Genomic DNA, 14,037 nt, shown 5'->3' with positions numbered 1-14,037 from the left:
CAATGTTTATTAGTGTTTCCCTGACCGCAATGGCCGGTGCATATATGGTTTATGGTGCAGGCCAGCACTGGTATTCCCATTAAGTTAGAGGGACCCAGGCTGTTAAAATAGGACAACTGAGAAGTATGTTGGTTCGCTAGCTAGTCTGTTTGTTTTTGTTTTCTCAGTTCTTCCTGTGTGGTTCATGGCTTGACTAGGCAGGGTTACTGTGAAACCCTGTCTTTGTGACAACTGCTGATGTAAAAAAAGGACTTTATGAACACTTGATTGATTGAGCGATTTGGTTTATTGATTGATTGGGTTCTGTCCTATACTTTAGGCTGGGTTATTGTAAAGCATTGTGTGTCAAGACAACTGGAAATGGAATGTGAAATCTATTGTTTGCTAGATGTTTCTCCTGCTCTCTCCGACAGGATCGTAAGCTGTCTAAGACGGAGCGTCAGAGGTTCAAGGAGGAGGCTGAGATGCTGAAGGGTCTGCAGCACCATAACATTGTACGCTTCTACGACTCCTGGGAGTCTCCCTCCAAAGGAAAGAACTCCAAGTGCATCGTGCTGGTCACAGAGCTAATGACATCAGGCACCCTCAAAACGTGAGTAGTACTGACAAGCTTGTACGCTTTTATATATATACACACACACACACACACACACACACACACACACACACACACACACACACACACACACACACACACACACACACACTAAACATTTTGGTGAAAGTCCACCTCTCCAGTCGTCAACCTCTGCCGTCTCATCCCCCCCCTACTGTTGTTCTCTGCCACCAACGGAGATATGAAAATGTCAAAGGAAATGTCTTAATGTTATTTGTCCTTCTACTAAACCTTTTCCTTGTTCCATAACCTTCATATTATGCGTAGGCACATCTGCTAGTCAAAATAGGGCTTTGTGAGTGTTCCATAATAAGCACTTCACAGCTGTGTGTGAGCCCTGAGAGCAGAGTGGTACCTCTTAACAGGATGCTGTTGTCTCACCATGCCCAGGACGCATGTCCATCTCCCTACCTCCCTGCTGCTAGCTAGTCTGCACTCGGTCTGGCACACTAGAGCCACACACAGACACACACACATGACAAAACCCCTGACAATGTAGAGCGAACAGAAGCAGACAGGACAGGGGGGTACCAGGCCAGTCAGGGTTGGGTCTGGCCCAGTGGTGTTTGTGGTAACAATAAAACCTGAATGTAGAGCAGACAGCTACAGTAGAAATGGGCATCGGACTGCGTGCCGCCCACCATCCCACCTTCCATGGGACTGATGCATTGTGGGAGAGCTGGGAGAGTTGCCCACCTGCCAGCTGCTGCTGCTGCAGATTCCTCACATTCTTGATAGAGAGGCGGAGGGAGGGAGCGAGACTGAGGTAGAGTGAGAGAGACAGGCAGACAGACAAAGTGAGGGGGAGGGGAGAGAGCGAGACAGACGGTGAGGATGGAGAGAGACAGAGAACGAGAGAGAGACAGACAGACAAAGACAAAACGAGAGGGTGTCAGTGTGGCTGCCTGTCCAACCTGCTGTGGTGTGGTACCAGTACTGACCATGTGGTGCTAGTCTGTCTGGGCCCACAACAGGACAGACAGTGCAGCTCAGGACTCTGGACCAGACCAGCAGCTCCCTCCTGTGGAAGAGTCAGTGTGCTGTGTCCCAAACGACTGTACCTTCACTATGGGGACGGTAACACTGTCATGGCCTAGATTATCCACTTCCTGTAACACTGTCATGGCCTAGATTATCCACTTCCTGTAACACTGTCATGGCCTAGATTATCCACTTCCTGTAACACTGTCACGGCCTAGATTATTCACTTCCTCTAACACTGTCATGGCCTAGATTATCCACTTCCTGTAACACTGTCATGGCCTACATTATCCACTGCTTGTGATATTGTCATGGCCTAGATTATCCACTTCCTGTAACACTGTCATGGCCTACATTATCCACTGCTTGTGATATTGTCATGGCCTAGATTATCCACTTCCTGTAACACTGTCTCTGTTATGGAAGTAAGACTTGTATATGGCTATGAATTAAATGTGTGGAAAAACAGAAACTATCTTTAAAGCTGATGGAAGAAAAATATGAACTGATGGAAGGAAAAGTCCCATTTGAGGATTGCGTGGATGTTCTTCTCCATGTGGTACAGTATATTGCCCCTGGACTTGGTTTTGTTGGCGGCATCTTTCATACAGTCCTCTCTCCTAACAGCCGTACAGGCCTGGGCCAAGATCAGGGAGACACAAACAACAAGTCCCCTGTCTGGGCCTACCTGGCTGTTAGTCACACTAGGTCATACTACAGTCCCAGGAGCTGTGCCATACTCCTCAGGAGGGCCAGAGCCAGAGAGCCTGGCACATGGCTGGGTGGGGTAGCAGGGCGGCAGGCTGGTTGTCTGGTGGTCTGGTCCACGTGGTTATCATCAACACCCACACAGCCATGAGGGGGGTTCAACATGGGAGCCTGAGCCCAGTGCAGAAAGAAAAGACACTGAGGTCGGTCACTGTAACACTCAGGGTACTGATCCAGATACACACATGTAGTCTAAACACAGGTGCACGTATACACACCAGGGATTTGTCTGCCATTTAAATCCTTGGGCGGGCCGCCTAAGTGTTTGTTCGGGCCTAACAGGGTTTTTAGAAATTGACGTTTTCAGTGTAAACTTAAACAACTAAAACCAGATATATTATAAAGCATGTAGAAAATATTATGTATGTGTAATATATATATAAACGCAAAAATACATTTTTCAGTACCCTGTCTTTCAAAGATAATTAGTTAAAATCCTAATAACTCCACAGATCTTCATTGTAAAGGGTTAAAAAACTGTTTCCCATGCTTGTTCAATGAACCATAAACAATTAATGAACATGCATCTGACGAACGGTCGCTAAGACACTAACAGCTTACAGACGGTAGGCAATTAAGATCACAGTTATGAAAACTTAGGACACTAAAGAGGCCTTTCTACTGACTCTGAAAAACACCAAAAGAAAGACGCCCAGGGTCCCTGCTGATCTGCGTGAACATTCCTTAGGCATGCTGCAAGGAGGCATGAGGACTGCAGATGTGGCGAGGGCAATACATTGCAATGTCCGTACTGTGAGACACCTAAGACCGCGCTACAGGGAGACAGAACGGACAGCTGATCATCCTCGCAGTGGCACACCACGTGTAGCAACACCTGCACAGGATCAGTACATCCGAACATCACACCTGCGGGAAAGGTACAGGATGGCAACACCAGGAACGCACAATCCCTCCATCAGTGCTCAGACTGTCCAAAATAGGCTGAGAGAGGCTGGCCTGAGGGCTTGTAGGTCTGTTGTAAGCATCACCTGCAACAACGTCGCCTATGGGCACAAACCCACCGTCGCTGGACCAGACAGGACTGGCAAAAAGTGCACTTCACTGACGAGTCGCGGTTTTGTCTCACCAGGGGTGATGGTCGGACTTGTGTTTATCGTCGAAGGAATGAGCGTTACACCAAGGCCTGTACTCTGGAGCGGGATCGATTTGGAGGTGGAGGGTCCGTCATGGTCTGGAGTGGTGTGTCACAGCATCATCGGACTGAGCTTGTTGTCATTGCAGGCAATCTCAACGCTGTGCGTTACAGGGAAGACATCCTCCTCCCTCATGTGGTACCCTTCCTGCAGGCTCATCCTGACATGACCCTCCAGCATGACAATGCCACCAGCCATACTGCTCGTTCTGTTTGTGATTTTCTGCAAGACAGGAATGTCAGTGTTCTGCCATGGCCAGCGAAGAGCCCGGATCTCAATCCCATTGAGCACATCTGGGACCTGTTGGATCGGAGGGTGAGGGCTAGGGCCATTACCCCCAGAAATGTCCGGGAAGGTCAGACAATCTGGAAAACTTCAAGAACTTTGAAAGTTTCTTCAAGTGCAGTCGCTATGATGAAACTGGCTCTCATGAGGACCGCCACAGGACAGGAAGTCCCAGAGTTACCTCTGCTGCAGAGGATAAGTTCATTAGAGTTACCAACCTCAGAAATTGCAGCCCAAATAATTGCTTCACAGGAAGCAGGAGACTGCGTAAATCAGGCCTTCATGGTCGAATTGCTGCAAAGAAATCACTACTAAAAATCCTTTGGTTTGAGTCCAAATTTGAGATGTTTGGTTCCAACCGCTGTGTCTTTGTGGTTGACAGAATGAAAAGGGTGGCTACTTTGAAGAATCTCAAATATACAATATATTTTGATTTGTGTAATACTGTTTTGGTTACTACATAATTCCATATATTTTATTTCATAGTTTTGATGTCTTTCTTATTCTACAATGTAGAAAATAGTAAAAAATAAAGAGAAAAAAAACCCTTGAATGAGTAGGTGTGTCCAAACTTTTGACTGGTCCTGTACATGAGACCAGTGATCACTCCTCATCAGTGATGGTTACTTTAATAATCATTAATCACCTGTAACACCTGATAGACATGTTACACCTCATCTCACCACTGCTTGTTTTATTGTAAAAGCTCATTTGTTCTCAACGCTTTACCTCACATTTATAATGATAACTGTTACTGGCTAAATGAATATTTAAAATGTGTTGTAGGTACTGTACATGAAGAGGTTCAAGGTGCTGAAGATGATGTTTCGTCAGCTACATCAGAACAACACTGGTTAGAAATGTCCCACAGTCTCATCACGGTTTGTTCTTATTGTGTTCTAGGTATCTGAAGCGGTTCAAGGTGATGAAGATCAAGGTTCTACGTAGCTGGTGTCGTCAGATCCTAAAGGGGCTCCACTTCCTCCACACCCGGGCCCCTCCCATCATTCACAGGGACCTGAAGTGTGACAACATCTTCATCACCGGCCCCACTGGCTCCGTCAAGATAGGAGACCTGGGATTGGCTACGCTCAAACGGGCGTCCTTCGCCAAGAGTGTCATAGGTACGTCCACACAGGCTGATTTACTGACATTTTAACCTTTTGACCCTTGACCTTTCACCTTCCACCCCAACACCTGTGTCAAAGCCAGATCCATTCCCTCGTCCCTTCCGACCTCCCCACAGATGGTTGAATTTAAAATATATTAGGATTTAAATGGACACCTTCTGGAATGGAATGTGAGGGTTTCGGGTGACGGGGTTGGAAGGACTGGACAAAAGTAAAATATATTTAAAATTCATTCCTGACGTCTTTTTTAAGTGTTTAAGATTCCAACCACTGTTTGTCGTAAGCCGACCACAGGTTTTCAGCGCCTGGCTCTCCCTGACCGTAGTACTCCGTGGGCCTCCAGTTTCCTCCAGGGCTGGTTGTGTTTGACTGGTCTGGCGGTGAAACTGGGGAGCCACCCCGGCTCTGCTGTGCCATCCAGTTCCCTGTTTTAACAAGGGGAAAACACCGTTTTGGTCTCTGTTCCCCCATCTGAAAACAATCAGTTACGCCAGAAAAAGCTAATTGAAATTCATATTAGGCAGGTGAAAGCACTCTAACTTTCCATAAACTGCGGTGTGTTGGAGCTTGTAAATGGCCCTAATGACAGCAGGTCTTTAGCCACATCGTGAAATCCCACAAATGTTGATAATAAATGTGTAGTTTTCCCCTCTTGTGGGTAAAAACCATATTTTCTCTTTGGGTTTGGGTGGAGACCTGTGGTTTGTTTACTTTAAGCCTGATTTAAAATCTAAGATGCACATGCTGACAATGATAATGAATGTTCCTGAAATGGCCTCCTATTCACTATGTAGTGCACTACTTTTGAACAGTGCCCGTAGTACTCCGTGGGCCTCCAGTTTCCTCCAGGGCTGGTTGTGTTTGACTGGTCTCGGGGTGAAACTGGGGAGCCATCCCATAGGGCTCTTGTCAAAAGTAACGCACTATATAGGGAATAGGGGACCATTTGAGATGCAGTAACATCTCTCTCTCTCTCTCTCTGAAATGTTTTCCTCGTGGGTTTCGTGTTCTCCCCCTCAGCGTTTTAAGATCACCTGATACGGCCATCTCTCTCTGCTCATCTAGCTTTTTCCCCTTAATCGACCTGTTTTCTTTTTTTGTCTATCTATGCTCTTTGAGTATTTAAAACATGCAGGCTCTCCCTCATTCTGCAGTACTGGGTAATCATATCATATGTACTGCAGTCACAGTAAGTGGTTCTGGTAAGTGAAAATAAACATTAAATAAACATTTCCCAAAAAAATCTAAATAATAGTTTTTCTGTGTAAAGCCCTTTGCTTCTTACCAGTGTCACCAGGTGCACGGAACAGAGCTGTTTAGTTCAGTCTGTAGCTATGGGATGGGCTTTATCTCAGGGCCTAACCAACCTACTCTAACCTTTTGCTTCCAACAGGTCAACTAACAGGTAAGTGACACTAAGACATGTATCGTGTTTCTCTGTGAAAGGTGAGGTTTTGACACAAGTTAGTTCCATAGCTACGTTGATAACCGTACCAGTAGGACAAATGTAGTAATAAAGGCCCTCGATTGGCTATTTCAGACTCAGCTGTTACAAAGCTATCCAATCAGGCGTTTGTGTCTGAATGGGGAGGGGATTGAACTTACATTTACCTGTCTGTCTGCCTAACAACCTGTCGTCCTCTCAACCCCTCTCCTGTTTGAGTCTTCTCTAACCAGACTGCTCCCAATTGCTTGATTACAAAGTGTCAGCACAAGGGCCAATCAGCATGTTCTGTGCACCTGTCCCCCCCCTTCTCTCTCTTAGCCCCAATAAAAGGCCTTACAGAGAAAAACTTGTGCTTGTTTCAATTCTGACTAAACTGAAGTTTCCCCCTTCTCTTTTATTTATTTTGCTCCCACCGTTCCCCCTCTCCGCTCTCTCTTCTGTCTCTCTCCTCGCAGGTGGTACGTCGGCGGCCTGTCCCGTGGCTTGGTCCTTTCCTCCTCTCCCCTCTGGCCCTCTTGGGTGAGTTGGGCCGGAGGAGACACAGCAGTGTGAGGCACAGAGAGTTCTGAACCCGTTCCGTTTTGATCCGTTTCAAGGTACCCCAGAGTTCATGGCCCCTGAGATGTATGAGGAGAAGTACGACGAGTCAGTGGATGTGTATGCCTTTGGGATGTGCATGCTGGAGATGGCCACCTCAGAGTACCCCTACTCCGAGTGCCAGAACGCTGCACAGATCTACCGCCGAGTCACCAGCGTAAGTGTCCTCCATCTTAAAATTCCTTGGTCCAGCCCCTCCCCCCTCCATCCTCTCCCCTTCTGGATGTCATTGCCAATTACACTCTTTCTCTTCTAGCTGCCCTTCCTCTCCTCTTCTCCACCCTCTCTCTAGTTTTTTTTCTTGTTCTGTGTCTCTCTGTGTCTCTCATTCCTCTGGGTTGCAGTCAGTCTCACATACACTAGGCCTGTATGTGTCTGTGTGGTTTGTTCTTTATGGTCTCAGTCGATCATAAAGCTCATGTTTGATCACTGGGGAGGAGGACTCCACGTCCTCATCCACCTCCCCTCCCCCCGGGGGCAGGGAGTTTAACACACACACACACACACACACACCCTCCTTGCTTTGTGCCGCCAGGTATTCTCCATTCCCCTATAGTCACCCAGCCAACCCCAGCAAGCAGCATATAATTTACGGTGTTGAGATTGGGGAACCATTCTGCCTCCGCAGTTTCGACATAACTTCCACCATTCAGATGTCTGCCATAGGCTGTTGAACTGGGACTCTGACACTGGGAGGAGCGTCTAGCTTTGATATGGTCAAGTTTTTACAAGGATTCAACAGTCCAACTCTGAATGGGACTAATAACGAATAATGACGTTGTAGATGTTATCTGACTTTTACTGTTGCTAGTCTGGTTGCCAGGGAACGACCGCTTCACTCCACTACAGAATCCAGGCCTGTATTCACATACAGCACATCACATTGTATTGGTTGTAACTGAGATGTTTACAATAGTTCCCCTAATGTGCTGGTCTCGCCAGTTTGCTGATTTGGTAAACATATAGATCCGGAGACCTAGCTGACCCAATTGTAGTACTATCACCAAGCACTGAGAATGAGGAAGGCCTTCCTGAGTGCAGAGAGGACATTTGAGTCTTGTTATTCCTCATCATCAGTGGCTGTGTGACGAGGCATGGCCTTTCTGTGCTAACCTGTTCCCAGATCTGTTGGTGCTGACTCGCCAACTGACTGCACAAACAGATCTGGGACCCGGCTAGTCCTGTGCTTACTGCCTCTCCTCTGTATAATCTCCCTAGGTTCCCTCTGCCTGCGCCACCCCACATCTCTTTATCTCATCTGTTATTAACTGATGACCTTTCATTTTCTATTTTCTCTTTCCTCAAATTGGGTTGTTTCCTCTCCGGCCTGGTAAAATAGAAGCAGTCATGAGCTTCTGTCTGGTTTAGATGGAGCCGTGGCCACGGTCACAAGATGCTACTGCTATAGATGGAAAAAGAGGAAGGCTTTCTGACTGTCCCAAACTACACCCTATGTCCTATGTACAGTAGTGCACTACTTTTGACCAGGGCCCATGGCACCCTAGGGGACAAACCCAGAGGCTCAGTGAGGGATTCTGTGAAGGTCACCAGTAGGGGGAGATGGTGGGTCTACTGTGCTGTGGTGTGTTCTTATTTTAAGAGAAGTAGAGGGCAAACCTGTCTGCATTCCATGCTTCCTCAGCTGCTTCTGTAGATCACAGACGGTTCTGTGATTTGTCCAGACAGCGTTTACTGACCTCAAGTGTGGGAATTCCTCAGTCAACCAGTAAAGCCAGTATAGGCAGGCTAACCCCCACACTGGTGAAATCATTCTGCAGGAAGAGCAATCCTGAAACACTCCAAATACCATAGAGGTTTTGCTCTACGTTCTGTTCCGAATCACTTTTCTTCAATTACCTAAAGCCAAAAACTCAGTCCTCCAGTTGTCCTCAGTGTCAGCAAGGCTCTCTCTCTGTCATGTCTTCAACACACAGACAGGCCCCATCTCCCACTGTCACTCACTGACTTCCCCTCCTCTCTGACTCCTCTGTACCGGCTCCCCCGCCTCTGTACCCCCGCCCCTCCTCTGTACCCCCGCCCCCGCCTCCGTACCGACTCCCCCCTCCTCCTCTGTACCGACTCCCCCCTCCTCCTCTGTACCGACTCCCCCTCCTCCTCTGTACCGACTCCCCCTCCTACTCTGTACCGACTCCCCCTCCTCCTCTGTACCGACTCCCCCTCCTCCTCTGTACCGACTCCCCCTCCTCCTCTGTACCGACTCCCCCCTCCTCCTCTGTACCGACTCCCCCCTCCTCCTCTGTACCGACTCCCCCCTCCTCCTCTGTACCGACTCCCCCCTCCTCCTCTGTACCGACTCCCCCCTCCTCCTCTGTACCGACTCCCCCTCCTCCTCTGCACCGGCTCCCCCCTCTGTACCGACTCCCCCCTCCTCTGTACCGGCTCCCCCCCTCCTCTGTACCGGCTCCCCCCCTCCTCTGTACCAACTCCCCCCCTCCTCTGTACCGGCTCCCCCCCTCCTCTGTACCAACTCCCCCCTCCTCTGTACCGGCTCCCCCCCTCCTCTGTACCGGCTCCCCCCCTCCTCTGTACCGGCTCCCCCCCTCCTCTGTACCCCCCCCCCCCCCCCCTCACAGGATATCCTGTCCATCCTAAGGGGCCACAGAATCCCAGGGAGAGAGGAAGGACACAGCCCTCATGTTAGCTGTGAAGGGCTTCCATAATGGCCTGTTGGAAAGGGGACTGTGGAGAGTTGTAGACAGCAGCTGAAGGATGCCACCCTGCTTGGTATTCTAGTGGACAGGGGCTGGCAGGAAGACATTCTCTGAGGGGAGACTGGACTATGTGTTGGGGGCTGCCCTCCCCTTTACACCAGTTCATCCGTTAAGTTTTGATCCCTCCTTATAGTCCTGGAGGTGTTTTAATCACACGACACAACTCTGCAACCAGAAACACTTGTAGGGATGGCCGGGTGGATGGCCGGGTGGATGGCCGGGTGGATGGCCGGGTGGATGGGAAATGTAATCAATGTCTTTTTGTGTTACTGCCATGAGATGATCTCATCATGCAGACAGATGTGACAGTCTTTTTTTTTTCTTCTCTTTGACTGATCTCGTCATTGTGATATGTGTTTACATAACCCTGCTGGTCAAAACCAAGCTCCCATGTACTCAGAATTACTCCATGTAATCAGTGTAAGTCTATAGTAAGGTTTTTAGGAAATCCCAATGATGTTTAAGTACAGGACAGACAGACGGCTAGTCAGTGATGAACCGTGCTTATTTACCGTCATGGCTGATTGCGGTGGTGGGTGACCTCAGCTTTAAGGGTCACCACACAGGGTTGTCTGGGAGACGTAAATCCTGTGTTATGATAATGACAGAGCAGCTTCCCTGGACCCCCCCCCCCCAGTCACTGTGACTCTGCATGCCATTTTCCTGTGGGATCAGAGTAGGGATTTGTCATGGGAATACAGGACTATTAATACTTGAACCGTCTATCAGATTGGTATGGATTTTAGCTGCTTGGAACTAACGTGTAACCTATGGCATTTCCTTGGATGTGGTTAAGAGGAATCAATGTGAGCTGAAGTAACCAAGAGAGGTCAATGGACCAATTGGGAATCAATCCCGTTACTCCAACTCAGTGATCCATCACATTACTTCTTGGAGGTATTTTGCTTTGGGAAAGTTGTGTGGATACATCATGTCAGGTTAGAAATTGGCTTCATGTGAAGTACTGAAGTTAAAAATGAAGTCCTTTGACTCTTAGACAGACTGTGTCAGTGACTATAGAGCTGCAACCCAAGACGCTGATGGTATATAATGACCCAGCGTGCTCCCGTCTCTCTCCCCCGTCACTCTCCCCCGTCACTCTGTTCTCCCAGCTCTGTAGACCGACTCTTATTACAGCCTCCTGCCTCAGACTGTTACCCTCAGTGACAGTTCCACTGGCTGCGTCCCAAACGCCACCTATATAGTGCACTACAATTTGACCAGGGCCCATCTAGGAAATAGGGTGTCATTTGGTACACAGAAGCCTGCTCCCAGTCCAGTCATTTGGTACACAGCAGCTTGCTCCCAGTCCAGTCATTTGGTACACAGCAGCTTGCTCCCAGTCCAGTCATTTGGTACACAGCAGCTTGCTCCCAGTCCAGTCATTTGGTACACAGCAGCTTGCTCCCAGTCCAGTCATTTGGTACACAGCAGCTTGCTCCCAGGCCAGTCATTTGGTACACAGCAGCTTGCTCCCAGGCCAGTCATTTGGTACACAGCAGCTTGCTCCCAGTCCAGTCATTTGGTACACAGCAGCTTGCTCCCAGGCCAGTCATTTGATACACAGCAGCTTGCTCCCAGGCCAGTCATTTGGTACACAGCAGCTTGCTCCCAGTCCAGTCATTTGGTACACAGCAGCTTGCTCCCAGTCCAGTCATTTGGTACACAGCAGCTTGCTCCCAGTCCAGTCATTTGGTACACAGCAGCTTGCTCCCAGTCCAGTCATTTGGTACACAGCAGCTTGCTCCCAGTCCAGTCATTTGGTACACAGCAGCTTGCTCCCAGTCCAGTCATTTGGTACACAGCAGCTTGCTCCCAGTCCAGTCATTTGGTACACAGCAGCTTGCTCCCAGTCCAGTCATTTGGTACACAGCAGCTTGATCCCAGGCCAGTCATTTGGCACACAGCAGCTTGCTCCCAGGCCAGTCATTTGGTACACAGCAGCTTGCTCCCAGTCCAGTCATTTGTATATAATGTCCGGGGTATTTTCATCCCTTTGTTTGTTTGCTGGAGAGCTGGACTATTTAAATCTGACAGACCGGACAGACGGTGCAATTTAAATAAAACATCAGTTTATATATGAATTCTACTGTGAAGTATAAACGGAACGCACAGCTTTGAGAACTGACGTTAACGCTCAAATTATAAAGAGCTGGGAAGTCAAGTCAACGGCCAAGTGCAGTCAGAACGTTAGGTTGGAATAATACCGGGACATTTAGCACATGATGATCATGACCCTTCAGGGTAACAGCTGTTTGGAAAATGAAGAGCTGTTTGGAAGATGAAGAGCTGTTTGGAAGATGAAGAGCTGTTTTGATTTCTGCATGTTTTGGTGGGATGTAGTTTTGACCTTCCATGGTGACATCACCATGCGCTAAATGAGTTAATAGACCAATAAGAAAGAGTTCCAAACCTCTCTGCCAATAACGGCCAAAATAAAAAATGAATCCTCCCCACGCAGAACACTCCCAGACAGTTCTAGTAAAATTCTTGCTTGAGAAATGTCTCTTTGCTAAGAAACTATATTTTTGCTTCTTTTTGACCAATTTAATTGAAAACAAATGACTACGGCACTTATTTGTTACCCAGAAAGGATTTGGTATTGAGATAAAAGCTGATGTATTGGACTTTTTTAAGATCATAATTAGTCCTTTTCTCTTTCCACAATGGGGTGATTCTCCATTGACTAAGTGACAATTTGACTTAATTGGAAGACAGGATTCACCCTCACATACCTAGCTAGTCCACCCACACCGTCCTCACATTCAAGTCTCTCCACCCTCCCTCTGCCTCTGGTCTTTTGTAAAGCATTTTAAATGTACCTTTTAATTTCTCTCTCCATTGTTGGCTGTTCTGTGAGGGGGCAGAAAGGAACCAGCATGTAACCGGCTTAATGGACCTCTATTCACTGTGAGAGTTTCACCCGTAATGAGGCCTTTTTAATCACCCTGTTATTGGAATACCGGTCCTCCTTAATTCCATTACCTCTTCCGCTGTCATCCCTTACTTTGTTTGGCCCCAGGAATCTCTAGGAGGTTTGTGCGTGTGTGTGTGTGTGTGTGTGTGTAATGTTATATAAGCACAGGTTCTAGATTGGAGGGACAGGGGGAGTTGGTAAAGACTGAGAAGCCACTGTGTTGAGAACTGTAAAGGACAGAGCCTGCAGAACTCAATGTACCAGGTTACAAGAGTTTAGTGAGTCCAACTCTCTCTGTCTGTCGGACCTGTCTCTCACTCTCACATCCCGGTAAGTCTCTTTTTCTCTCTTTCTGTCTCTACCTTCCTCTGGAACTTTTTCTTCTCTACTGTTTTGAGTTGAGTTATTTCTTTATTAGTCTCTGTGTTTGAGTCTGTGTTCTTGGCTCCTATTCCCATCAATGTTCCTGGGTTCAGGTTATATTGATCAACTTGGTATGAGGAGGATGACTTGCCTTGGGTTCAGGTTGAATCAGAGATGGGTAAGGGAGTTGCTGTTACAAGAAAATGTTCAGAGTATGAAACATCTAGCACACTGAATCAGGTGAATCAGTCCCTGGTCCTATCACTCTTAGAGTACTGTCCGGTTATACGGTCAGTCCCTGGTCCTATCACACTTAGAGTACTGTCCGGTTATACGGTCAGTCCCTGGTCCTATCACACTTAGAGTACTGTCCGGTTATACGGTCAGTCCCTGGTCCTTTCACTCTTAGAGTACTGTCCGGTTATACGGTCAGTCCCTGGTCCTATCACACTTAGAGTACTGTCAGGACCAGGGACTGACTGTATAACCTATCACACTTAGAGTACTGTCAGGTTATACGGTCAGTCCCTGGTCCTATCACACTTAGAGTACTGTCAGGACCAGGGACTGACTGTATAACCTATCACTCTTAGAGTACTGTCCGGTTATATGGTCATCTACAGCAAAGAAAGATGTATACAAAAAGCTCCAAATCACTCAAATGCATCAGAATCTCTCATGGCTTCACGTTGAAAACAAATTACTATCCAGTCTTCTGATTTTCTTTAGGAATGTTATTTAAAAGAAAATAAAAAAATGTTTTTTTTATTTTTTTTAATTATTTTTTTTATAAACAGTATTTTCAGGTCAGTTAGTACATACTAGCAACACACATAACCACTAAACCAGACAGGCAACCCAAGCCAAGGACAAACTGACTTGGATCTACAGTTCAATGCAGAGCCATAGCTGAATGGAACTCTTTACCAATCCATATTTCTAGCTGAATGGAACTCTTTACCAATCCATATTTCTAGCTGAATGGAACTCTTTACCAATCCATATTTCTCAGCTGAATGGAACTCTTTACCAATCCATATTTCTAGC

The 14,037-nt window shown here is 47.4% G+C and overlaps 1 protein-coding gene across 23 annotated transcripts in view; it reads left to right on the top strand.

The window, feature by feature from the left end:
• LOC149978189 (serine/threonine-protein kinase WNK1-like) overlaps positions 1-14,037 on the top strand; it is a 167,701-nt gene that overhangs the window by 91,933 nt on the left and 61,731 nt on the right. For 21 of the 23 annotated variants that reach the window (XM_090201209.1, XM_090201208.1, XM_090201207.1 and 18 more), the window contains exons 3-5: positions 414-592; positions 4,708-4,928; positions 6,978-7,135. In XM_090201209.1, the coding sequence (XP_090057335.1) occupies positions 414-592; positions 4,708-4,928; positions 6,978-7,135 (558 nt within the window). Of the gene's footprint in view, positions 1-413; positions 593-4,707; positions 4,929-6,977; positions 7,136-12,814; positions 12,958-14,037 lie in introns of those variants that run through there. The other 2 variants (XM_090201210.1, XM_090201206.1) reach the window with 1 other exon arrangement.

Source organism: Oncorhynchus mykiss, chromosome 15 (genome assembly GCF_057628025.1).
Source record: "Oncorhynchus mykiss isolate SJ-2025 chromosome 15, ASM5762802v1, whole genome shotgun sequence".
NCBI classification, from domain to species: Eukaryota; Metazoa; Chordata; class Actinopteri; order Salmoniformes; family Salmonidae; genus Oncorhynchus; species Oncorhynchus mykiss.
Note: the sequence above shows the minus strand (reverse complement) of the source record. Positions and strands in the feature narration are given on the sequence as shown.